This window comes from Mesoplodon mirus, assembly GCF_964341445.2.
Source record: "Mesoplodon mirus genome assembly, chromosome: 14".
Lineage (NCBI taxonomy): Eukaryota > Metazoa > Chordata > Mammalia > Artiodactyla > Ziphiidae > Mesoplodon > Mesoplodon mirus.
In genome coordinates this window covers 28,288,842-28,316,530 of record NC_138990.1, presented here as the reverse complement: position 1 = coordinate 28,316,530, position 27,689 = coordinate 28,288,842, and the positions used below count along the sequence as shown (strand labels likewise).

Here is a 27,689-nt window from a genome sequence, read left to right as displayed (position 1 = left end):
AGGCTGCCAGTGGCTGCTGATTTACTTGGTAAACCCCACTGAACTGGGGCCAGAAAGCCACCAGGGATCCCCCCTCCATGGACACTGGGATTCCCTCATTCAGGAGTCCCAGGATACTCCCTCATGATTTCTCTGCTTCCCATTTCTGTTTCCTAGGTTTTCCATTTGTTTTTGACCTCCTTTCAGCCTGTAATGCCTACTCCAGCTCTAAGAGCCCCTCACGACCTCCCCACCCAAATCCTGCAGAGAACTAGACCAATCTGTATGTTTTTCAAGTCCAAATCTGGGGAGGAGGAGTCTGATTATTAGTTCAGCTTAGCTCTTCAGAGAGACCAAATGATTCCGGGTTTGAAGCATGCCTCTTATCCATAAGCTATCCTTTCTTTTGTTGGTTTCGTTTGTTTGTTTGTTTGTTTTTGGGCCACACTGCCATGTGGCTTGTGGGATCTTAGTTCCCTGACCAGGGATCAAACCTGGGCCCTCGGCAGTGGAGGTGCAGAGTCCTAACCATTGGACTGCCAGGGAAGTCCACATGAACTATCCTTTAGTTTGGGGGCCACTAGGCCAAATTAGCCCCAGTCAGGGGCACCGGGCAGAATGCAGTCATTTAGTGCAGCTGAAAAGGGGAGTATGCTAAAACTGGCAGAATGGGCCACAAATGATTGGCACCTATGGTATGCAAACTCAAGCTATATATACACTGGTGATTATTTCATAGAAAGAGAAATCGAAAGGGTCAATCTTATCTCTCCTAATTTTTTTTAGATCTACTCAATGTGCTACCTATTATGATGAGATCCATCTTTCTGTCTGATCATAGAAGAAACAATCTGTAGCTCTGCAATTCAGTTCTAGCAGTTGACAAAATAGAAAGTGATAGAGAGCTCTCCTGCTATGGCCTTCTTCCACGCCCACTATTCTCAAAAGATCAAAGTACATCTCATTTTTAATGAAGTCATATGTGCTTTACCCAATGTCAAAATCAGGATTCAGTGATGTCAAAGTCACCAGCTACACATATCATAAAAGTATTTACTTTCAGGTAGAATCAGTCTATCTTCCAACAAGAATATTATCATCCATCCTTTTGTCCAGGTATACTATTTTCACTGCCCTTTATAGATAAGCCAGCACTGGGGTAGGGTACATCACCTCTTCCTTTCACTCCCAGATTTCCTGGGAGAATAGCAAAGTCAAACTTCACATTTTATGTTTTTTTACCAGTGATATTTTAGCCATAGATGTCTCTTCAATAAATTTAACCACTGAATTAAAAAAAAATGTTTTTCTATTTTTATGAAACCCACATCATTGAAAGGCAAGGAGCATAACAAACAGCACAGGGTGTCCCAATGAGGACTTTGAAACACATTCAGGGTCCTTTAGTGTTAATTGCAAGGAATGTTTTATGCCAGGTATAATTTACACAGGCTCTATTTTTTGTTTCCTTTAAAATATAAATCAAAATAAAATTCTACCCAAGTGAAAGACATCCTAAGATATTCATGAATGAAGCAAAAGCATCGACTATATTATATCAATATAATGATGAGACAGTGTTGCCATAGATAGCTCTGTTATTTGTCCTTTGGTTCGTAGTGAAAATTCGTACAACTAAAAGCCTATGGGTGGTTGTGTTAATTGTGTGCTTGGAGATTTCTTACAACACAAACGTTTCTACAAAAGCAAATTTAATATACAACAAACACTCACCATGTAAACACATCGTTTTAAAAATCTGATAATAATTCCAAGGATCACTTACAGGCTTCCATAAAAGTATTTTATATCAAGAATCTCAATACAGAACGATTTCTATGTCAAAATACATTTACACTGTAAATTGTTATAGAAAAAAAAAAAAAAAAGACACAGAGAAATGGAGTTTGCTGGTATTGAATTCAACAGCAGCAACTGCCCCTGATTTTTTTCCTTCATTTTCTACTTCAAGCATTTCTGACAATACATGTTCATCTACCCTTCTATACTTCGTCTATGCTTTGACTCACTCAGTTAAAACTCTTGAGACATTATTACCATGCTTATTCAAACTGTCAGCAGCTCTCAAACCAGAGCATTTTTAGGGGGCCTATTCCTCTCCAGGCTGACACCCAGTATTTTCCAAAACCTGTCCATAGTATCAGTATGGAGGGCAACATTTTAGGAACTGGACAGTAGTTATCAAAATGCAAAACTGGAAAAAAGTCACATGAAAACCACAAGTGCAGATCGATCACACAATTTTATTAGAGTCTTTTGAAGAAATGTATTCCTCTGTGAAAAACTCTTGCAAAAGAGACATTGGGGTATACTATTTTCAACCCTGAGCAATAGCACTGCATACCAAGGGGGTGAGGCAAGAAGCTGGTTCCATTGAAACACAAGCACAGCCACTGATATGCTCTATGTGATCAGGTTTTTACAAAAAAATACATAGTTTTCAATAAATAATGCTTAATTTTACAACTTTGATACAGCAATGTCATACACTGTTTTAACACACGAAACTCTGCATGCTAGACAGGGTACAGAAGACGAAACTTTGCCATGCATTTTCTTTTCCCCTTAGTGCTATCAGACACACGTCATCCTCCAGCGCATGGCCTCGGGGAGCGGTCCCCTCTGTTTCACAGCCTTCAGGCATGCGCTGGCATGCAAACTCTAAAAAACGGTCCCCCCACAAACCACTCAGACTTCTAAACAAAAGGGCTTTTCAGCTTTCCTGCTCCCAAACCTGGAGTGGCTCTGAAAATACAGACTTGGACAGTGTCATGCTGGAAACATCAGGTGGCTCTGTCCTGGTGGCCTTCAGGAAGCACTGTGGAATGCCATCACCACTAGGAGTCCCAAACCGGAAAAGCAGGCCTCCCTCCTAAAGCAGTCCATTCAAAAAAAGGTGTCACGGAACAAATGCCAAAGACTCTTAAACCCATCACATATGTACAAGAGTAAAAATAGACAAAATGGGAAATGAAGGGTAATGGCGTAAAATGTTTCGCCCGATGTGATTCAAGGGCATTGTTTCTGAACAGAAACTGGATGAAGAAAAATGTGTTAGAGTGCCCTTTGTCAATATACATTTGATCAAAATTCTTTACGTCGTATATTATCAGTATTTCCAGTTGTTCTTTTTTCTTTTTTTAAAGAGGGAATGTAATAGGTCTAATAAAATAAGGTTAAGCATCAAAATCACTTCAAGGACCCTAGAGTACATTTTTTTTTTACACATTTTCAAACTTTTCATCATATTGCTTTATTGTGTCATTTTCACAGCAGAGAAAATCCACGTCTATGTGACTACGTAAAAGAAGTTTGATCAAACATTGAGAAGGAAGCCTCCATGGCTGCCCATCCAGGTTGTCTCAATTCATCGATTGCTCATGTCAAAGCACATCTCGGCTCGACCATATTGCTCTTAGTGGTTCGTTTTTTCTCTACAGAGAAGTGATCCGTTTGCAACAGAAGTTCCCAAATCATGTAAAACAGTCCTATCTGTGCACTGGCAGAGGTATTGAATCTTTTCAGAGTATCTCTACCCAATAAAATTATTACTTTTATACATGGAACACTATGAACTTATGTTTCCCTTTGTAAGCCATTGTATACTTTCTGCACTTTTGTGCTTTTATTGAGTACAAAAATAGGTCTCCTTTAAAATTGTTTAAGTTCACTAAAAAACTACTTGTTTGTGAAATTCTCTTAAAAACTCACTGCATCCACATGGAAGAGATAAAACTAATCAGGCAGCTAATTGATATAGGTAGTGTTAAAAAAAATAACTACAGTGAAAAAAAAAAAAAGAACCTATGTTAGGATTCAAGAAAAAATCCAGTAGCAAAGTAAAATGGAAGAGAGCTGAGTTTAACAATTGTGTTTAATCTTTATTGTGATTGAAAATGTGGGCTCCACAGAAAGGGGGGGGGACGAGTTGTTATCAAAAAGCAGTATTCGCCAGATCATCAAATAAAAGGGGATATGGTAGAATAAATCCAATAAATGAACAGTGAGAAAGAACTAATGATTAAAATAAGCCAGATCTGTGAAAAGCATGTGTAAGAGTCATTACATGGAGACGTTACTTTGGGAGCTTGTGAATTCCCGTGTTGGATATATAAGGCTCAGTCTTGGTATCCTCACAGGCCTAGGCTATACAAAGGGTATTTGAAACTGACATTCCTAATGGAAATTTTACAAAATTTGGCCCTTACAATAACTGAGAAATATCCTGAAAAATCTTCCCTGAAGCTGTAATAAAGAAAGTTTCTTATCTACTGATAAAATCGACAACTCAGTAAACTATTTTTGCTGGTCATCCTACATAAGAAAAAAGCACAAATATATTGGCCTCAGAAATCTGTTAAAAGCAAGGGACCACACAGTAAAAGAGTATAAAGATTCTATAAACGGGAGAGTCCAAGAAAACCTCTCCAAAGTGTTCACAAGGATACATATGCCCATTAGAAGAAAAAGTAAGAATATACATATTATTAATCATATCAGAGAATAAAAAAGTTAAGACTGATATAATATATTCATATTGAATGACTACTTTTAAAGAGAGCAACTTATTCGCTTTATTTCTCAGATTCCTTGGGCAAGTCATTTAAATTCTGAAGAGAAAAACAAATGTAAGTTTCTCGAACTATACCAATATCAAGTGATTCTGGTTTCAGCTCCCAGAGATGGGAAAAACAAGTCTTGCTTTTTGAGTCTTTTTCTTTCTCAAAACAAACAAACAAACAACAAAAACCAACTAAATCATCCTGACTGCTATAGGCATGCATATTTAAATCACTTCCCCTCCATTAACATTAAAAAGAAACATCTCTGCCCAAAATGGTTTTAATGACTTTTTTTATCCAGCTAAAGGATATTCTTTCTACAAATAATTTGCCCTGTGACTGTAGTCATTCATAACATACATAACATTTGCAAAGCACAGTTTAAATACACTGCCTTCATTAGCATTATATTTTTTTAATAAAAGGGATGCATATCAGAGTGTAAGGACTGGAAGATTATTTCCACAGTTTAAAGAATTAATAAGAGAATGCTGGTTCAAGTTCTTAAAGATGGAAATCTTAGCAAAATGCCATCATAAGTCTGGGAACTACTTAAAAACAGCAGGGTACCCGCTGGCTAGGCTGCAGTGCACTCAGCGCCTCCCCGCCCCCGCCCCATGTTACTATTTAAAAATATTCTGTCAATGCTTAGTTCAAAATAAGACTTACTTAAGAGACCAAAAAAATGCAATTAAACTTTTATTGAAGACTATCCAGTGGCAAGAATATACCTTGTGTATTATATTGTTTCAGACATTCAATAAAGAATTCATTAAGAATGACTTTCACAATGCATTCATCAAAACAGCCTTAAATATTGTTAAAAGCGCATTCAAGCGCCTGTCCTGAGTTCTAACAGGTTTTTAATTTTAGATCGCCGATCATCTGTTTTTCTCTTCTTTTACTATCAAGAACTTAGGCTACATAGCTTTTTAAAATTTTCATCCAGACTATGTGTTTCCATTCTGAAGCCAAATCATTACATGTTACTAATTTACTTAAAGTTTCTACCTCACCACAGAAAATGTCCGATTCATCTATGATTGAAACATAAAGTACATGCAACGTTTTCAGGTTTTCAAAGTACATAGACTCAGTCTTATAAACGGGTTTGTGTTTTCAACAAGTTTTAGAACTGCAGCAGAGGGTCGCCACGTAAAATCCCCAGCACAGAGAAGTGTCAATTGTAAACCGCTGGTTCAATTATTCGTGGCTAAAACGAATGTCCCACCAACGACTACATCAGTCTATCATCTGGGGGGGAAAAAAAGAAAAAAAAAAGGTAAACAATTCCAGAAATCCAGTTCTAATATTGAGAAGCTTGTTAACACCCTCAGCACTTTCTCCTCCCAAGCGGTGTTCTACTGAAATCTGATGGTTCCTAGAAAGGAAAACAGCCACAGAAAAAAAATCTGTCCGTCTACTGCCAAAGCTTGCTGGCTTCGCATCGCAGGGGTGGGGTCTGGGGTGGAGGCTCGAGGCGAAGAGGAGCGAGGCTGCGGGAGGCCGAGCTGGGAGAGCAGGGGCCAAAGAGGCAGGGGAGAGGGGAAGCGAGGCCCGAAGGGCGCCGGGGACCCTCTGGCCTAACAGCTAGCGGTGGTGTGTGGCCGCTTCCCTTTGGTCTCGCCAAACCTCGGCAGAAATGGAGACCAAACCTTGGTAAATCAATTCAGTAGGTTAGGAAGAGAGTCGTGATGATTTTGCACCGAGTTTTTCAATTAGCCACGGCAAGCGCCTGCGCTCGGAGAGGCAGAGCTGGAGGGCTGGCTCTCGGGGCCCTGCGCGGCCTCCCCGCAGCCTCCCTGCCTCCCTCGGCGCGGCCCCCAGGGCAAGAAGGGCGGAAGGCACGGAAAGGGAGCCGGAGCCAGGGGCGCGCGTGCCGGGCCGCGCCCGCCAGCCGGGGCCCGTCGCGAGGGCTCGGAGATACAGGCCGGGTCTGGGAAAACGAGAGTGCGGGGAGAAGCGGGTGGACTGGCCAGGCAAACAGTTCCCAGCGAGCCCCAAGGCGGCAGCTGCAGGGGGATAACAACCAAGAAGCCGAACCCCCTTCCCTGAGGCACCCCCCGCCCCAGGCACGTTCCAGGGCGGCCCTCGAGCCGGCGCGCAGCGAGGGAGCCGGGGGTCCGGCTTGGCTTTCTCGCTCCCGCCCCGCAGCCCGGCGGCTCCCCTCCCCACCCGGCGGCTTCGGGGCACAGGGGCGGCTGTCCCCGCGTGCCTCCAGGCCCCAGGGCGCGGTGCGCCGAGGCGCACGCGGCGGCCGCGCAGGGAGAGCCAGGCGCCCGGGACCCGGGCTCTGTCCCTTGTGTCCCCGGCCGCCACGCAGGCGCCCTCGTCCCCCCTCCCCCGGCCCATTCCGGCGGCTCTGCGCGCACAGACACCCCAACGGCCGCGGCTCCGGCCGCAGAGGGCCTGGCCGTACCACGTTCCTCCTCCGCCCTGAGCCAACCCTCCGCGCCCTCCTTCCCCAGCCTTGGACCCGCCGCGCCCCGCGCTCCCACCGAGAAGGGGGCGCCGGAAAGAGACGGACACCGACCACCTCTCCCCTGCGCCGGTCACCGCTCGAGGTCAAGAAGGGTAGCGGCGCCTCCCACCAGCGTCTACCTCTGCGCACAGGCGGAGATGCAGCGTCAAAAAAAAAAAAAAAAATTCAAAACTGGAAACGGCTGTCCCCACCCTCTAAGGAGGGAGAACGGCAGGGATCCAAGCGTTCTCAGCGTTGGCCACCCACGGGCGGCTGTCACCGCGACGCGCAGCGGCGACGCGGCCCCTCGCAGAGAACGCAGACCCCCGCGGGCGCAGGACGCCGACCGCGCGCTGGCACCGCGGTCCTCGCCCAGCCCGCCCCGCCCGGCCCGCTCCCCGCGCCTCCCCGCGCCTCCCCGCTCGGATGGGTAGGGAGAGGAGGGCGGCAGCCGGGGAGAAGGAGGAGGTGAGAAAGGAAATGGGGGGTGGGGAGGAAAGGGCAGGAGGAGAGAAAGCGTCCCCGGATTTTCCTAACCGGCCACCGAGTAAGAGAAAAAAGAAATCGGCCTGCCCATTGACCACTTTCAGCCTAAGCCCCGGAGTGTGGGATCCTCTTCTGCCACCTCCCACCTGAGCACACACCGGCCTTGTCTCTGCGCTGCGACTACAGAACGGCCAGGATGACTTCCATAGAGACTATGGGCGATGCGAGTTTCTATCAGTTCCAGCTGATTTATTAAAATTGTCAAGATACAGACTTCCAGCACCAAAAAAAGAAAAAAAAAAAGGAAAAAAAAAAAACAGGCAATGATGTCGACAGTGCATTGAGTCTGCTTTGCCACCATTTGCTACAAAATATGCAGATGGTCTGTACTTTATTTAGATTATATTGCACAAAATGAGAAACTTTTTAAACTATGTGCCTTTTTTTCTTTTTGCTAAAAATCGAGAATCCAGTTTCAAACCTTCCATCTGGGGCCCCATCCACATATCACAGCGTATGAGATACATAAAATCCTACTATAGTACAGTACATATACAATCTTTAAACTAAGATAACAGCTCTGAGGTCTATATCACCATTTTCAATAAATCTTTACCTACAAATATTGAACAAATCTCTACTATAGCTGTACAAAAAAAAGTTTGCTTTTTTTTAAACCACAAGGCCTTTAGATGCAAGGATTATTTTAAAATTTTAATCCTTTTTAAACCAGGACGTAACGTACCAACATACTTGCATGCTAAAATAAAACAGAGGAAAAAAAGAAATCAAAAGGGAAGAAGTGCCTGAAAGTCTTACTGAAAAAACACAGCAAGAATGTTCCCTTTTCACTGTACAAAAATACGCCTGAAAATATATTAATTTTTAAAAAAGACTGAGGTCTGTTATGTATCAAAAATGTTTCAATACCTTTTGTACTGAGGTCTAGGCTGTCTGGTATTCAATCAAGGAGGTATAGGGAACAAGTTACAAAAAAAAAGTTGGCAAGTAGAAATCACATTTGTAAAACCATAAACAATTTGATCTGAAAAGTAAACTCTGATCTTAAGTCAGTTCACAGTTTTTTTTTCTTTTTTTTTTTTGTAAGCGTTTGTACAGTCTGCATTTTTTCAAGCTCCCTGCAGTTTTGTTAAGAATCGGATGCATAGAAGACATCAGTTTTCTCCCTCCAAAAAAATAAAATAAAATAAAAAAATTTGCCATGGTCCCTTTTTGTTTTTGTGTTTGTTTAAAAAAAAATCACCAGTTCTTTAAGATCTCTTAAGGAAAAAAAAAAAAATTCTCCAACCAACTCCCTAGCGTTAACAGTCGCGCTGCCAAAGGGTCCTCCGCAGGCGTCTTCCAGACTTCAAAGCCCGACCAGCTTCACACAGCGCCTTCCGGAGCGGGTCCTCCCTCCCCTCCCCCGCCCCGCCCCTCCGCCTTTGTTGCAATCGCGAATTTCAGAAAAAAAGAAATAGTAATTACAAAAACACATTTGAGGGGGAAAAAATCACAACTCCAGACTAGGTATGCAACTACCTTGAGACACGATCAAGGAAGGGAGGGGGGACAAAAAAAGGACAGGAAAAATGTTTCAAAACTACTCATTTCACTTTAACTCCACCAAAATTTTCATCATCTTTTCCAATTTCTTTGTGTCACGACATATCAATACCAGCATCTTCTTCTCTCCCCTCCACCCTACCGCCACCACCATCGACACCTCCTCCCCCCCCCCACGACCACCACGACCTCCTCCCAAGGAACCCTGCTCTGCACCCGCCGAGAGAAAGAGCGAGAAGCGGGGCGCCCCTCTCAATACGTGAACACCAGGTCGGAGAAGTTCGCCTCCAGCCAGTCCCCCGCGATCATCTCGCTCAGCTCGGGCGTGCAGTAATCGGGGAACTCGAAGTGGGAGCCCAGGCTGCCCTCGCTGAACGAATCCAAATCCTTATCCACCAGAGACAGGGACAGGTTCCCGGCCGCCGCGCCGCCCCCCAGCTGCTGCTCGCTGGCGCTGTGCGCGCTCTGGGAGAAATTCAAGCTCAGGTCGAACATCAGGTCGTCGGCGTCCTCGCCGCCGCTGCTGCTGCTGCTGCTTCCGCTGCTGCTGCTGGACGAGGAGGACGAGGAGGAGGAGGAGGTGGAGACGGAGCGCGAGGACGCGGGCGACAGCGCGGGCTGCGCCAGCGGCGGCGGGTGCTGCTTGGTGATGTTCTTGAAGCTGTAGTAGAGGCGGCTGCCGCCCCCGGCGCCCGCGGTCGCGCCGGCCCGCACCTCGTCGTAGAGGCTCGCGCCCTCGGGGGACTCGGCCGCGCTGCTCAGCGTGGGGCTGGCGGGCACTTTGGCGACGTTGTAGCGTCTCAGCAGCTGCGGCGGCTGCTGCCCGGGCGGCTGCAGGAGCTGCGGGTGCGGCGGCTCCTCGTCCTCGTCGTCCGCCTCCTGCTTGATCCGCAGCTGCAGCTCGTCGTCGTCCTCATCGTCCTCGTCGTCCTCGTCCAGGAACACGCACTTGACCGTCTTGCCCGCGCCGCCGCCGCCGCCGCCGCCCGCGCCGCTCCCGCGCAGGCTGCCGAGCACGTAGTCGTCGCCCGCGCCGCCGTAGTCCCCTGGCTGGGCCGCCTTGCCCGCGCCGGCCTTGGCGCCGCCGGCCGCGGGGGCCGTAGGGGCCTTGGGCTTGCCGCATTTCTTGCTCGAGCCCTTGGAGGTCTTGGCGCCGCCCGCGCCGCCGCCCGCGCCGCCGCCGCCGCCCGCCGCGCTCTTCTCGGGGCTCTGGCTGGCGCTGGGCTTGGCCGAGGGGTCCATTTTGGGCTTTTTCCGGGGCCGGTACTTGTAGTCGGGGTAGTCGGCCATGTGCTTGAGCCGCAGCCGCTCCGCCTCCCGGATGAACGGGATCTTCTCGCTGTCCTTCAGCATTTTCCACCGCTTCCCCAGCCTCTTGGAGATCTCGGCGTTATGCATGTCCGGAGACTGCTCCATGATCTTCCTGCGCTCGATCTTGGACCACACCATGAACGCGTTCATCGGCCTCTTGATGTGGCCCGACGCCGTCTTGCACCAGTCCGGGTCGCTCTCGTCCAGGGCCACCGGGCTGCAAGCCATGAATTCGCCCTCCTCCGTGTCCAGCGCCTCCCGGGGCAGGTTGCTCTCCGCTTCCAAGCTCTCGGCCTGCTGCACCATGATCCGCTGCGGGGCTGGGCGCTCCAACCCGGGCCGCTCGGTCTCGTGCGGAGCTCCCCCTCCCCCTCTCGCCCCTCCACCTTCCCGGGCAAGTTGCAAAGTCCTCGGCACCCCGCGTCCGCGGCTCCCCCCCTCCCCCCCGCCCCCCCTTCCAGGCTGCACACAGCGGCTGCGGCGGCTTCGGCGGCGACGGCCGCCCGCTCGCGGGGAGCTGCGGCCGCGACTGGAGAGGCGGCGGCGGCGGCGGCGGCGGTCGAAGCAGCCCGGGACCCCTCTCTCCGGCTCGTGGCTCCCGCCGCGAGCGCCGGACCCCGAGCACTTCCAGGCGCGCGCGCTCCTTCTGCAAAAAGTTGAGGGCTCTCTCCCAACTAGTTATCAGGGTGTCATATGGGTGACATCACTCCCCGGGCCAGCCAATGGCTGGGGGCCGGCTCCGCCCATCTGCCTTTATTAACTCCGCGGCCCCTCCCCCTCCCCCGCCCTCGGGGCTGCTTTGCAAAGATGGGGGGTGGGGGAGGAGGAGGCCTGTCTGGAAATATGTTATTTTTAAAAAATCCGCGTGTGTGCACAGATGCGCCTCTCCCCAGGATGCTCGGGAGCCGCGCACGGCCCCGCGGCGGGCCGGCGCTCCCGGGGCGAACCGGGCTAGTCCCGGCGTCGGAGCGAACCTAGGACCAGGTCCCCGGAGAGGCCCGGCGCCCTTTTGTGCCGGGTCCGGGGGAGGCCGGTCGGAGTGAGCAGACGAGGCGCGCGCTCGCTCGCCGCGGGCGCACGCTCGGGCACGCGCACAGCCCGAGACGGCGGGTGCGGCCCGGCCCGCCCGGTGGGCGCAGCTGCTCCCCGGCGCGCCCCCGGGGGCTCGGCCGCTCCCCGGCGCTGCGCGCCGCCCGAGTCCGCCCGCGGCGCCCGCCGCACCCCGGCCGACGGAAGGTGGCGCTTTAACACAACAACCTTCCCGGGGCACGTGGACTCTCTCCTCCTTTTCCCTTTCTCCTTTTCTCTAAGGCATAGACATCCGTTTAAAGCCCGAGAGGCTGGATTCCCCCTCCTCCGTTTGCGTTTTCCGTTTTGTCCTTTTCCCCCGTCTGTTCTTCCTCCTCCGCGGTGTTTGGAGACGCCGCGGTGCGGGTTTGGCGGCGCCGGGCCCCCGCGCGCCCCGCCCCGGGCGGAGGCCGGAGTAACGGTCCGTGGGGCTCAGCGGGGGCCGGGTCCTCGCCTTCGATCCAGCCACTCCCCGGGCTGGTGCTAAACCGGGTCCGGGACGCTAGAGCTTCGGCACAGCCCCGCCCCTGCGTCGCTCGTCCCCCCTCCCCTCTCCCGCCCCTTTCCCGTCCCCTCCCCCCTGACCCCCTCCCCCTCCTTCTCAGTCCTCCCCTTCCTCTTTGTCCCCTCCCCCTGTCTCGGTCACCAGCGCCCTCCAGAGCAGCCTCGTCCTGAAATCTCGCCCCGAGCTAGCACGCCTTATGGGTCACTCGCTATTGTAGCTGAACAACCCAGACCAAAGAGAAAACCAGGAGCACCCCAAGTTTCCAGTCGAAATATTCCCTAAATCTGTGGCAAGGTGGGACCGACTGCCCGTAGAACAGAGACACGGTGAGCAGGCTAGCTGATGTCAAGCCCGTGCCCCGTCCGTCTCACTCTGATATTTCCAAACGCGTTTTTCTTTGTGTGTCCCTGTTACCCGTCTCTGGATATTCTGGGGGCAATTTAGAGAAAACCGCCGCTTCCTATGCATTCTCTGTTGTTATCATCACCGTCTTCACACCCTCCGGCGTTGGGGAGCTGGCAACTTTGAGTAGTTCCTAAGATGCTGCCCTGAGAATTTCACAAGAAATGTCAGCTGCTCAGGACTAGTGAAATTAGCCAAACCTGCTTCCTTTCAGGTGCTCTCTCTGTGAAAAAAAAATACTGCATTACCTAAGCATTGCAGTTTTTCTGACGTCTTTAATGACACAAAATGGTACCATGTTTTCACAGATCCGTATTATTATTATTTTAATCTTCATGGCCATACCCTCCCCCACCTACGTTCATCCTAAAGAAAAAACACTGCATCAAATACTTGTAGTACTCAGGCCAATAAGGCTGGTGGTTTGTTTTTTTAAGGGCCAGAGGAACGGTAAGAATTTACAGTCGTTCTTAGGGGGTAACCTGAAATCTGGAGATGTATGAAACCCAAGGCAGTGTGTGGAAATTCATCTTCGCCCCGCAAGGCCAGCCCTGCATCTTGTTTTTCTCCTGCCTCACAGGCTTCCCAGCTCTTCCAGCCGTTGGGAACACCACAGGAGGGTAGGGGTGGCCTGGGTAGTGACCCTACCCGTGCTGCACCCCACACTCCGGCTAGAGGGCTTGAAAGAATTTAGCTCGGTTGCAATATTTTCACGCAAACTACGAGGGCGCCTAGCATTTTAGACTCTGAAAGAGGACGCATTTGAAAATCTTTGGCGAATTCAGTATTTATGCGCCTTCACTCGACAGCAAAAATCAGGTCTAACTTCTTATTTAATATTTTATGCAAACACATTTAGATCTTTTAGTTTTCCTTTTCTCTTGACCTTTGTTGCTGAGAGTCCAAAAATATAGACTTTGGAATACATAAGTAAGCCACATTCCTATTTTTCTTAAAGCATTTATTTCTTTTTTCAACTTTGTTTTTAGAAATTAGGTTTAACCTTAGAATGAGAATTATGTGGGGGCTGAAAATAATGGGCTTTATTCTTAACAGTACTGGGATCTTCTTAGAGGAAGTATAAGGGAAAATTTACTCTTTCAAATAAGAAGTGTAAGTTCTGTTCAAAGAAAGATGGCCATTTGTTGGGGAAGTTAAAGGTGGAGGAAGGAGGTTGTTTATTAGAGAGGACCGGAAATGATGAGAAGAGGTGAGTGGGTGAGGGTAAACCCTGTGATGTGACGAGGCTTTCAATAAACAGAGATTGGAGGGGGGAAAGCAGGCATTGCCGGTGTGCCCAGGAATGTGGTAGAGCGGATTTCTCCCTCTGTGCCCTGGGCAAAAGGCAAAACACAATTTTCAGGAGGGATTAACCGGATTGCTATTGTGTATCATGTATCCATCCCACAAATTTAATGTTAGCTCATTTAGTGAGGGGAGTGAGGAAAGAAAAAAGAAAACTAAATAACTTCTCTGTATACTTTTTTTTTTTTTGGTTTCCTAAGGAAAAATGTTTTAAGTAAGTATAACATTAAAAAAAAAAAAAAAAAGAAGTGGGCACGTGTTTGAGACCTGCATGTTTCTCACAGGAAGAGTATTTATGCGTGGGAAACACATGTTTTCAACACCAGCAATAACCAACTATTTAAAGGAATTTTAGGCTAACAAAAAATGCGGCCTTCTCTAATGATACACCTCTTGGAAGTCTCATTTGGTAAAACGGAAATGTATCTGCTATTTTTTAAACCCCTGAATGTACCTCAGGATTAGACACATCTTCCGTCTTTTAATAGTGAATATACACGTCCTATTTGTGTGTATATCCACCTAGGTACTTGTTTAGAAGCAAGATATACAATCTTCTTACTAACAATAAACATTGTTGGATATATAATTAATGTTCAGAGTCTTAAGATTTACTTTTGATTATCAGAGCTACAAATGACTATTTTATGGTTATTATTATCTTTTTTACAATTGCATCTTTAGTAAAAAGAAATTATAAGGACTGTTATATAAGAGGGTAAGATATTCTACAAAATCTCTCAAAATTACAAAAACGCAATTAGAACAAATATGAAATGTCCCTTTTTCCTTTGAAGAAGAAACATTTTGCTAAGTAAATAATACACTAAAAATATCACTGGGTGAATATCTGACTCACTGAATGGAACATGCCATTTTTAGAAGTATTCTGACTCCATGTGTGTTCCCATTGCTGAAAGGATGCCGTGCAAGGTGGCTCTTCCTTTTTCTTCTCCTTGGACCTACTCTCCCAAGGTGAGTTCTCAGCTCTTCTGCATTCAGCTATATCAGACCTCAATCCTGAGTTTGGACCTGAATATCTTCCATCTACGGGACCTCCCCCTTTCATGTCCCTCCAGCAGGGTAGTAGGTATAAACTGAACTCTACCTATTATCCAGACACACATGCATACACACACACACACATGCACACACACACACACACATACTACCCTTCACTTCATATATTTCCTACCTTGGTGAAACTTACCAAAGCATACATGTTCACTAAAATAGAATGTGGACACCATCTCAGAGTCATTACCCCAGACACATATACTTAAACTCTGAAGTTTTCATAAGGTGAATATTTCTGTTGCAAAGAATTCCACAAGGTCAGCATGATCTGACACCCGCCTAACTCTCCAAATCCCAGCTTGCCCCAGTCTTCTCATGATGCACTGCCTTTTGCATTTATTCTACCCACTTGGAACTTTCCTTTCACCGGATCTTTGCATTTAGAGCCCATTCACTGCATTCAGACCTCAGGTGCAATGCCCCTCTCCCAACAAAACAGGCTGCCAAGGACTGTCAATACCCTGCTTGGTCCATCACATGTCCAAAGCTAAAATAATCTTCTTGTAATCTCACTTGTTTACTCTCTGAATCACCCAGCCAGAGAGTATGCTCCATTAAAGCACGAGCAGTAGGGCAGTATGGCACAGGGCAGGAACTCTGAAACTTATAAAACACAATTTTACATCACGGGCAGTACACACCCTACAGAAACCAAAGTGTCACAAATTAATATCTCTCCTTATTAAGTAAAATTGTTGGCTAAAACCCACTGAATTCACCTATTAAGGAAGTGCTATTGGAGTTTGATAAACACTGACTTAGGGTTTGAGAGCTAAAACTCAGAATATTCTGCCTTGGATTGAAAATTCTGGTTCTGGTGTCTTCTTTTTTTTAATTGGGGACCTTACGTACTCTTTGAATTTTATTTAATAATAGCAAAAGCATTACACAAACTGCCTCTGAAATTAATGTCTTGCCTTTTTTTATTAATAATATGAGCTGTGTATTCTTTTTTAAATAAATACACATTTTTTTTTTAGGAGTAGTTTTAAGTTCACAGCAAAATTGAGTGGGAAGTACAGAGAAATCCCATGTGTCCCCTGTCCTCACATGTGCACAGCCTCCCCTCTGTGGGCGTCCCCCTGCCCCCGGAGTGGTCCATTTCTTAAAAGTGATGAACCTGTATTGACACATCATAATCACCCGAAGTCCATAGTGTGTTTACATTAAGGTTCACTCTTGCTGGTGTACATTCTCTAGGTTTTGACAAAAGCATAATGACATGTATCCATCATGATAGCATCATATAGAACAATTTCATTGCCCTAAATATATCCTTTGTGCTCCCCTGCAAAAATCATCCCTCCCTCCTCCCTCCAACCCCTGGCAACTGCTGCCTTTTTTATTATCTCCATAGTTTTTGATTTTTCCAGAATGTCTTATAGTTGGAGTCATATAATATATAGCCTTTTCCTACTGGCTTCTTTCACTTAGTAATATGCATAGAAAGTTCCTCTATGTCTTTCCATGGCTTGATAGCTTCTTCTTTTTCAGCAGTGAATAATATTCCACTGCATGGATATACCTCAGTGTAATTTATCCATTCATCTACTCAAGGACACCTTGGTTGCTTCCAAGTTTGGGCAATTAGGAATAAAGCTGATATAAACATTCATGGCAGAGGGTTGTGTTGGCATAAGTTTTTTATTCTTTTGGGTAAATGCTGAGGATCATGGCTGGATCATATCGTAAGAATATGTTTAGTTCTGGATGACATTGCCAAACTATCTTCCAAAGTGACTGCACCATTTTTCATTCCCATGAGCAATGAGTGAGAGTTCCTGTTGCTCCGCAACCTCACCAGCATTTGGTGTTGTCAGTGTTTTGGATTTTAGTCATTCTAATGGATGTGTGGTGGTATATCGCCACTGTTTTAATTACATTTCCCTGGTGACATATGATATGGAGCATATTTTCATATGCTTCGTTGCCTTCAGTATGTCTTCTTTGATGAGATGTCTGTTCGGGTCTTGTGCCCATTTTTGAATCAGGTTGTCCATTTTCTTACTGTGGAGTTTTAAGAATTCTTTGTATATTTTGGACAACAGTCCTTTATCAGATGTGTCTTTTGCCGATATTTTCACCCAGTCTGTGGCTCGTCTTCTCATTCACTTGAGAGCATTTTTTTAAGTAAGTTACTTAACCCCTCTGGTACTTCAGTTTTCTCATTTATAAAATGGGATTGTAGTCACTACCTTGCCGAATGGTTGTGATGGTTACGCACAGGTGTCTAGAATAGTGCCTGTACTTTGTGGGATGACCACTAGTGTCACGATTGTGCCTGTACTTTGTGGGATGACCACTAGTGTCACGATTGTTGCTATGGTTCTAATCTTTTATTCTCCAATGTCTAAAATAGTTCTTGGCACACTGTAGCTATTCTGAAACTGTCCTCTGACTGAATGAATTTTCGTACTTGTTCACACAGCCCAGTAAGCTCAGTTTTTCCCCCTAAATCACTCCTGAATCGCTTCTCTTCTGCCTATTTCTACCATCACTGTGTGCATGTAGGCTGTCCTCAATACTCTAGTGGAATTTTATCACAGACACGAAACCCCTGGCCTCCCTGTTCCCACACCACCACCAGACTCTTCCTTCCGGCATGAAACTTGGACACAGGGCTCTCCAAATTCATGTTCAATGAAGCCCTTCACCCTTGATCAAAACCCACTCCCCTTTGCAATTTGAGTAAGGCATGTGTGTTTTCTCTTTCTGCCTCTCCAGCTTCATCGGTTTCACAATTAGCAAAATCACAGAGGAGCGCTAGGGCAGCCAGCACAGGGCAGTGGCTTCCAAACATATATCTGGATGGTGACCTGCCATACGAAATACATTTAACACCACAACCTGGCACGTGCACCCTCTGCACAAAGACAAGTGAAGCTAACTACGGGGTGAATGTTTGTGGTTCCAGATAAAGCATTTTCACATATTCACACTGGTCCTAGTAACCAGCCATTTGCTACAACTTGATTTCTTTTGCAATTTAAACAAACTTTACTTTCATTAAAAATATATTACTCCAACTTTTTTTTTTTCTTTCTTTCTTTCTTTCTTTTTTTTTTTTTTTTTTTTTTTTTGAGAACCTGCTCTGGAAAAGGCATTCAGTTGGGCACCCCAGGGATTTTATTATATATATATATATATATATATATATATATATATATATATATATATATATATATATATATATATATATATATAAAGAAGGTGAATAACTGTTTCCTCAAAGCATGTGTTTTTAGTGTCAACAAAGCTGCCCTCTTACATTGCCGGCTCCTAGGGGCTGTCCTTCTCCAGCAGCTGGCATGTTGCTCCGGGAAAGGAAGGACAGGGATGGGGGCAGGGAGGATGGCTGCTACACAAGATGCTAATCCTTTACCATCGGAAAAAAAGAGAGACACAAGCACTGCAAACATGCCTGAGTGCGCTGCCTAGAGTTGCCGTCTGTAAGGGAAGGAGAGAAGACAATTGTCTGCCCTCCCCAGGATGGAGAAGCCTATTCTCCTAGACTGACTTCACTCCCTTTTGTATCAACATCCTTGTCTTACATACCGAAGAAGACAATGTGTATGGTTGTGTGTGTGTGTGTGTGTTTATAGGAGTGTAAAATAAAAAGGAATGGATAGACAATTTTGAAAGTACAATTTTAAAATCCACCAAATCTGATTTCTTCACACATGGCTACTATCCTGGTTGTTGTGTCGTAATCTCATCTTAGAGAAAACATCCATGTCCAGAGCTATGACCGTGTCATTATTTTTGGTGATGTGTCCCAAGGGGGGCGTGAGAGAACTAGTGACTGTCTTACAGGTGAGCATCCTGTCTATTTCTGGGATGCAGTTGGCATAGCTGCGGGAGGGAGATGCCTACAGAGGGGCCTGACCGGGAAGGTGAGATCATCAGTTATGTCAGATGCAACACCTCTGTTCTCCCCCCTGGATGTGATGAGGCAAAGTCCTAGCAATGACTTTTTCTGACTAAGCAACTTATCCGAGGCCTGTGCTGCATCCCTCCTCTCCCCATGAGTCCTGTAATCAACTAAATCTTTCCTTAATTGACTCCTGAACTCAGGTGTCTACTGCTGTTTTCTTTTCTGGCCCTTGCTGAATCAATCACTCTCTCTGTCTCACCGTCTCTCCAGGCGCTGGTTCTCTTTCTCTCTCTATCTCTCTCATCTTTTTTTCTTTGGTATAGCTGAGATTCTTTTTTTTTTTTTGCCTTGAATTTTTGTATTATCTGTGGTATCCCCATGCTATAGGCCGAGCTGTGTGCAGTACAAATAATTATTAAATTCTAAGTAATCATAGCACGAACAAGAAATGGAGTGAGATAAAGCAAACCTGTCGAGAGGATGGCTTTTGTCACTCTCCTTGAAGAGGGCATTCACGAACCTACCTACCTGTGGTCCCCATCAGAGTAGCTGTTAGCTGTTGTGCAAAAGTAGAATAAAGGGCGTCTCCTGCCAGAGGTGGTAAAGCATGGGCAGCAAGAGGCCTCTCGTGTACACCTGTGCGGACAGCAGAGCGAAAAGGCTGCATCCTGGGTCGGGAGGACCTGCCTCTCCGTGGCTAACAGTAATGAGCTGTGTAACCTCTGGGCTGATGGGTAACCACTTTGGGTGTTTTTTTTCTTCACGTCCAAGACAAGTTCAGACCAGATGGCTTCCAAGGTCCTGTCTGCTTCTTACCACTTTATAATTTTTACATGACTAAACTCATCATTCTTACAGAAATCATAAACTGAGGGGCATCATTTTGGTTTCATTCTCTAAAATCATACATCTGGCATCTACAGATTCATTATATTTTAAATATGTTCACTTCATAGTGACTCCAGTACTTTATGGTAGTTATTGTTTTTTCTTTTTCATTTAAAGGTAGCATATACAGGCACACCTCGTTGTATTGTGCTTCACAGATATTGCGTTTTTTACAAATTGAAGTTTCCTGGCAACCCTGCATGGATCAAGTCTATCGGTGCCATTTTCCCAATGACAGCATTTTAAAATTAAGGTCCGCACATTATTTTTTTTAGATATAATGCTATTGCACACTTAATAGACTACAATATAGTGTAAGCATAAGTTTTTTATCAATTATTACTTGCTTTATTTTTCTTTAATATGGGATATACTTATACTGGAGATACTATCCAACCAATAAAGATAATGTAGATATACATTTATTGACATGGAAAAGTGTCAGTGTAAATAAATACAGTCATGTATACATATATACTTGCACATATGTACACATATAAAGGGGAAAAACTCTAGCAATGAAAAACAGGGTAATATGTTATTTTTTAATTTTTAATTTAATTTTTATATTATACTGGAGTGTAGTTGATTTACAATGTTGTGTTAGTGTCAGGTGTACAGCAAAGTGATTCAGTTATCCATGTACATATATCCATTCTTTTTTGCATTCTTTTCCCATATATGTTACTAAAGGGGAAAGATGGAGGGATAAATGACAGGTTTGGGATTAACATCTACACACTACTATGTACAAAATTGTTAATTAACCAGGACCTACTGTACAGCAGAGGGAACTCTACTCCATATTCTGTAATAACCTGTAAACATAACTTTTATATGCACTGGGAAACCAAATAGTTGTGTGATTCTCTTTTTTGCAATATTTGCTTTATTCTGATGGTCTGGAAACAAACACACAATATCTTCGAGGTGTGCCTGTATTCACTGCAGAAATGTGGAATCAAAGAAAAGCAAGTAAAGAAATCAGAGTTACCTGCATATACCCAGGGCTAACATTTTGGTGCCTCTCCTTCCGTCTCTATAATGTTCTCTCTACTTCCTTTAGCTTCTGTTCCTGAGGACTCTGCAGAGACCGCATCCTCTTCCTCTGCAGCCTGGCGCCCTTCTCTGTTGTAGGGATGACCTGTCCTGACCCTGGGGCTCCTTCCCAGCTGCTGCTCTCCGCTGAGAAAACCCCATCACTCTCAAGAGTGAGCACAGCCCTCTATGACTGGGTCCTTCTGGGGCAGCCCCCATCCAGCCTCCTTCCTCCACGGCCCCTTGATTCATAGAAGCATCTATAGCACTTGCCCGACCAGATACTGGGAGACCACCAGTTCCGACACACCTCAGTCTCCCCTGAGCTCCCTCCCAGGATGGGGACTTCACGGGGTGATGCTGGCCCACCTTTGCTCCCAGACATGGTCCCCATAGGTTGGCAAAGGGAAGAGGAAGGCCCTGTCTAGTTGGGCTAAGGACAGAGAATCTGGGCAAAGAGGATTCTTCTCAAACCTTAAAAATGAATGGAATCATCCCTGCTGGGCTTTCGACTTGGTTGGAGCCCACAACCTCTATTTTCCTTCTGGTTTCTCCCACCTGGAATGGAGATGTCTATTCTATGCCGGTCCCATCACTATATTTTGGAAGCAGATAACTTGTCTGGTGTCACAGGTTCACAGCTGGAAAGGAATTTGCCTCAGGATGATTCATACCTCCAGTGTCAACCATACCTGATTTACATGGTATTTAGATGAGATTTGGAGCTTAGAGTTCATGCAGGAATCGGCTAAGATTTGGGGGGTGTTGAGATGGAGTGAATGTATTTTGCATGTGAAAGGACATGAATTTTTAGCAGCCAGAGAATTGACGGTTAGGAGTTCAGTCTTGTTCCCCCAAAATTCATGTGTTGAGGTCCTAATCTTCAGGACCTCAGAATGTGACTATATTTAGAGATAGGGTGATCACAGGTGATCAAGTTAAAATGAGGCCATTAGGGTGGGCCCTAACCCAGTAGGACTGGTGCTCATAGAAAAAGGGGAAACTTAGACACAGAGACACACACAGAGGGAAGAAGATGTGAAGACACAGGAAGAAGACCATCATTTACAAGCCAGGGAAAGAGGCTGGAACAGACCACCCTCCAGTCCTCAGAAGGAACCAACCCTGCCCACACCTTGATCTTGGACCTTCCAGCCTCCAGAACTGGGAGTCCATACATGTCCATGGCTTTCAGCCACCCTGTGTATGTGGTGCTTTCTTAGGGCAACCCCAGGAAACTAAGACAGAGAGAGAGAGAACAGAAAATCACAGAGCTCACTTCTTTTACATGTTCCATTGAAAGAATTTTCCCCTTTAGTGAATCTCTAGTAATTAACTTAAGTTAGTTTGGGACTGTAAACTGTGCTGTAGAGGTGATGGCTCCCATTCTCTCCTCTGAGTACCGCAGGAAGGAAATACCGGTGAGGTATAGGGCACTGGGGAAGCCAGACACAGCACGTTTTTAATCACACTTCCTGCCCACGCCTTAGCATGGCATGACCTCTGCCCTCAGCAGGATCGTTCCTTCATCATTGCCGGCCCTGTAGCACCTTGTGAACACTTTTATTACAGGATTTATCACATTTACACCCCAATCTTCCCCGTGACAATGGGTTCTGTAAGGGCAGAGACAAATCTATTCACTTGGCCACCAGGCTGCCTGTAGAGGACATGTGAGGGACCGACCGAGGTCTACCATAAAGGAAATCCTTCAGGGTTATTTATAAAAACCTGTTTCAGTGCTGAGATGCAGCTATACAATGAAGTTCCTCTATCCAGTTTCCCGGGTATATTTTGGAGACAGGAACAGCTGACAAATACAAGAATAGTAATGAGCATTTCAGTTTAGAAATCTCACCATCACGGTGGGTGTTACAGGTAGAATAATACAAACAATACCAAGGCTCAAAGAGAAGGCTTTCCTATCTGACCATAAGTTCCCTTAAAAGTGAGCCCATTTATTTCCCCTTGCGTGTTCCCTGAGGTTAACAAGTTGCCTGCTGCAGAGTGAGGGTCCTCCCTTAAATGAACAAACAAGTAAAAGAGGAAGGAAACCCAGAGGTCACGGTGGCTTTGAGAGGGTGGCAAGGGAAAGAAAAAGAAAAACCAAGAACAAGAAAGGGGACACACGGTCCCCCTTCTGTAGATCATTGTCCTGTTTCTGCCTCACAGGGTGACCCTGCTCACGGCCACTGCACCTGGCATTCATTCCAATGATATTCTTCACGTTGAACTTGTCTCTTATCTTCCCATCCATGCAGTTTGGTGCTGTCAATATCTTACCAGCACATTAGTGAATTTGTTCTCTCAGTCTTTGTTGTTGTTGTTGTTTTCCCCTCTTGCATGAATCTACAGGGGTGACCTAGAGGAAAATCCAGGGTCGCCCAAAGTGCACTGTGTTTAGATACATTTCTCGTGCATTTTCCAACAAAGTTTTCATGCAGAAACTTCAGCTCTTTGACTCTCTTTCCCAGAGGATGACTTTTCCAGGCAGATTTCTCCCTCTTTCATGAAACAAGATTCCTGGGGAAACTTGCAAGTTGTAAAGATCCATACAATCCATTTACGGATTACATGTCATTATAGAATTTACGTATTACATGTCATTATAGAATTTTCAAGTTCATTCTTGAACTTGAAAAGTGGGCCATTCGGGGACATCTCACAGAAGTGGGTGGACGTGCCCAGGATGAATCTGAAATAAGTCCAGCAAAGTAGGAAGTCCTAATGCCCACCCATCCTCTCCCGCACTGTGCTCCATCGAGCCAGGGGACACAGAGACCACTGATCTGATTCAGGCTGGAATTATTAACTTACAGACGTAACAGCGATAATTCCACAGTGTCTTGTCCTTCATCCCGCTCACTCCATTTCTTGGAGCATCGACATAGTTTATCCTGCGTCTTTGGTATTTTTCTCAGGACTTAGTTCTGTTATGTCGACACTGATGCCAGGCCTCTGTCTACCTTCTTATAAGCACAGAGCAAGGGGATAGTTAATAGTATTCCAGGCGAATACATGGCAGCATGAGTGAGATACTGCTGTGTATATTTTTGGTTCTGGCAGTGAAGAATAGGATCTGAGGCATAAAAGGAAAGATATTTATAGTATTTCCTGGTCGTGCATTTACTTGCCCAGCTACCTCAGCTGTAGCTTGTTTATTGTGTTAATGCTAATTACAGCCATGTGACAAAATCCTATTACGCCCTGTACAAAAATGGTTAGCTGTTCTATATGACATATTCAAGACCAAATGCATGATTGACATAAAAAGCCCTATTCCACACACATAAATCAAGTCTAAGCTTGGCCATATTTTCCATGAAATATGAGAATCATGCAAGCTGCCCCCCTCCCCATACACACACAGAAGTGATCTGCCTTAAATCCAAAGACAATGTATGGTATCCAGGTTGCCTATTTAAGAAAGAAGCAGACTACATACATATTCCCTTTACAACAATATTCTTTATGAACTGGTCGGAACTACTGCTTGCATATTTCAGTGCTGCATGTTCTGCAGTGTCTAGAGGGGTCACTGTGTCTCTGAGTGTGATATCAATAGCATTACAGGCACATATTCATGCACACCACATGCTGAGTATGTAACACACACAATTTTGAATCACAAGTTCTGACTTTATGGCTTAGAATCTCCATTTACTAAATTATTCCACTTACCCTATCTGAACCTCAGTTTCCTCCTGGAGAAAATGGCTCAGTGCCTCTGACCTATCCCTAAGGTTACTGAGAGGTTGAGAGGTACTTTCTGAAGCTCCTGTATGATTATAAAGCATTTTTACAAAAATGAGCCAAGACACTTGGGAAATTGAGATAGCATCTGGGAAAGAAGGCAACCACATCTTCTGGAGATGTGGTTATTCTGTGTTCATCATGTAGGCACTATTTGTCAGAATGTTCTCTGGATAGAAGGGATGGAAAGCAAAGAGAGCAACATTTAAATCCACCTCATTAGCATCAGTTAGACAAAGTTTTCTCGCTAGGTTAGGGGTTAGGGGTCTAGTTGAAATTAAGATGTGGAATTTCAAGAGCATGGAATCCGGTAGTCATCACTGCAAGGCTGCAGGGTCCTTGTCAAGCTGGGAAGAGCAGGGGTAGGTGCAACATTGGCAGGGAACAACAGGACAGTGTTGAAGTTCAACTGTAATGGTGCACTTAAGCCAGGCCAACTTGGTTCTTCCTGTTGTTCATGCTATTTATGAAGTTCTGCAATTTCAACTGTATTAGGATTTGACAGAATATAGGAGATCATCAATAAGTGGTAGAGTAAATTATAACATACCTTGATGCTGATTAATTTTGTCTCCAGGGTCTCAGAGTCAGAAGAGAAGCAGCATGATGCCAAGCTACACAGTAACCATCTCAATCTCAGAAAATACGAGTCTCTCTTTTTCACCCACATATAAACTGAGAGAATCCTACTGCAAAAAAACATTTTCCAGGCAGCACAGTGAGGATACTTGATTTGTTATGTTTTTTTCTGCCCATAAAGCATGTAACCATGTGAAGACCAAACTAAAGCTCAGGATTTTCCATCATTTGCTCAATCTCACCGTGGATTAACTGTTGTTAAAGTTCATGTCAATTAACTGTTGCCACCATGATGAAATTACAGCTTCTGCTTAAAGGACACAGTCCCCACCGATTTGTACAGTTCCATCAAGAGCCAGTCATGTTTGGAATGACTCAATACTCGCTGAAGTCACTGATCAAAGCCAGTGGTATTTGTTCAAGATTCTGGGTTATTTTGGCTATGGAAAGCATATTGCACATTTAAAGAGCAAAGAGGCCAACTTATCTGTCTGATCTATTACAAAAAAGATCATTTCAGATCACGTTATGTCTCAAGATTTTCTGTTAAGTACCACTATCCTTTGATTATGCATACACCTATTTATATATTTAATAACTATTTATGAAGCATCAGTTCAGTCCCAGCCACCATGTTCAGATTATTAATGAAGAAGACACGTTTTTACTTCAGCTGAACATGTATTTAATGAGTGCGTGTAACGTTCCAGACACTGGTTCGAGTGCTGGAGATGTAAAGGGAAACCCCTAGTCCTGTGAGGGAAACACATACACACTCAGGATTTTAGTGCCATTCGTTAAACAAGGAGATACCTGTTAGAAAGAAATACTAGGTAGAAGTTTTTGGATCACAACTTTCTTCTAAGAATCACTTTAGGATATTTTCCACTGTGGTGAGGTAAAGAGATTTACTCATTTTGAAAGGGAATGTGCTTGCTACTCTTCCCTTTATGGAAATACAGTTGTTAAGGAGAGTGGGCAGTTTGTTTGAAAGAACACAAGCCTTGAAGTCTGGGAAACATGGTGCAACTCCAGGAGCTGTTTGTCCTTAACGGTCTGTCCTGGAAGTCTGAGTCCAAGAATCACAAAGGAGTCACAAGTGTACTGGAAGTAGCCTTCTTACCTGTCATTACCTCTTGCTGAAGGCGTGACCTTGGGAAGGTCATATCATTGCCTTGAGACTCCTTATCCACAGGATGGAAGTGATGAAATCTTCCTTGTCTATCTTCAGATTTGTTTACAGACCAAGGTGACAACTGCTTGTAACAGGATCGTAAAGTATAACGTGACATAGAAAATGGAAAGTATTTTCTTCTTCTTCTTTCATTGTCAAACGACCTTTATCTATACCAAGTTATATAATCACCACACACGTGTCTGTATGTTTCCAAATGGGCGCCAAGAGAGTTAAGACCTATGATGAGAGGCCTGTGTGTGCGTGTATGTAAGTTCTATCTTTATTCAAAAAAAAATTTTTTTTTTTAAACTGAAGTAGAGTTGATTTACAATGTTGTGTTGGTTTCTGGTGTACAGCAAAGTGACTCCGTTATATATATATTTATATAATGTATATTCTTTCTCAGATTTTTTCCATTATAATTTATTATAAGGTATTTATTTATTATAAGATTTATTATAAGACAATAAGACATTTATATAAGATATAAGATATTTATTATAAGATAATATAATTCTTTGTGCTATACAGTAGAACTTCATTGTCTACTTTATATATAGTAGTTGGTATCTGCTAATCCCAAACTCCTAATTTATACCCCCTTTCCCCTTTGGTAATGATAAGCTTGTTCTCTATGTCTGTGAGTATGATAGTGTTTTGTAAATAAGTCCATTTGTATCATTTTTTTTAAATTTTAGATTCCACATATAAGTGACATCGTATAGTATTTGTCTTTCTCCGTCTGACTTACTTCACTCAGTATGATAATCTCTAGGTCCATCCATGTTGCTGCAAATGGCATTATTTTATTCTTTTTTTATGGCTGAGTAATATTCCATTGTGTATATGTACCACATCTTCTTTATCCATTCATCTGTGGATGGACTTTTAGGTTGCCTCCATGTCTTGGCTACTGTAAATAGTACTGTTATATTCAGGTGATTTTTAAAAAGTTGGACTAATTTCTCAATGCATCTGAGTGCATCAACAACAAGCAACGTTAAAAAGAAAAAGTGTTAACATACCGATAGCTTGCAAGTGTGTTTCTTCCTTCGGTACACGTGCCCCCAGCCTCTTGAGGCCTTTTGCTCTCTCCTGAAGCTTTTAACAGAAGCATCGGAGAAGACCCAGCAGAGTTGTCCCAGATTCCCTGAGGTGGGGCAGTGGAGCTGGGCTGAGTGGGGCTCAGGTCAGCGACATGAGTGCTCCTGTGTCACGTAAGTCACTGGACATACACTGTGTCCAGCTCTGTCAGATTCACCTTTCAACTTTGCTCCTCTTTTGCAGGGTCACCAATCTGGCTTCTTCCCACTACTATGTACTGCATACTCTTCTGGGTTAATCCTGAAATTCATCATTCATTCATCTCAATGTTTTGACTGACTCTGTAACCTAAATAAATAACGCAAAACCTCTTTTTCTGATATTTGAGAAATTTCTTCTTATATAAGAACATGGTTTTAAATAATCAATAACATGAACGTATTGGTGTCAATGTGCTATTAAGTCTCAGACGTTTCTCTCCCAGGACTAATTCAGGTCCTCCAACCAGGGGCAGCCTGACCTGATGGCTTGTAGGAAAAGACAGGAAGTAGCCATGAGATTAAATCTCAAGTGAAATCTCCATGAGATTTGTA

General features: G+C 44.9%; 1 protein-coding gene across 1 annotated transcript; it reads right to left on the bottom strand.

Moving 5' to 3' along the window:
* Window positions 1-9,255: 9,255 nt before the first annotated feature.
* On the bottom strand, window positions 9,256-10,765 carry SOX11 (SRY-box transcription factor 11). The gene has a single exon (XM_082641794.1). It carries the CDS (start codon window positions 10,690-10,692, stop codon window positions 9,328-9,330), a length of 1,365 nt encoding a protein of 454 aa, XP_082497920.1. The 5' UTR covers window positions 10,693-10,765; the 3' UTR covers window positions 9,256-9,327.
* Between the last annotated feature and the right edge of the window lie 16,924 nt (window positions 10,766-27,689).

Coding starts and splice junctions, on each gene's coding strand:
- SOX11 (XM_082641794.1), bottom strand. CDS start 10,692: ATGGTGCAGCAGGCCGAGAGCTTGGAAGCGGAGAGCAACCTGCCCCGG.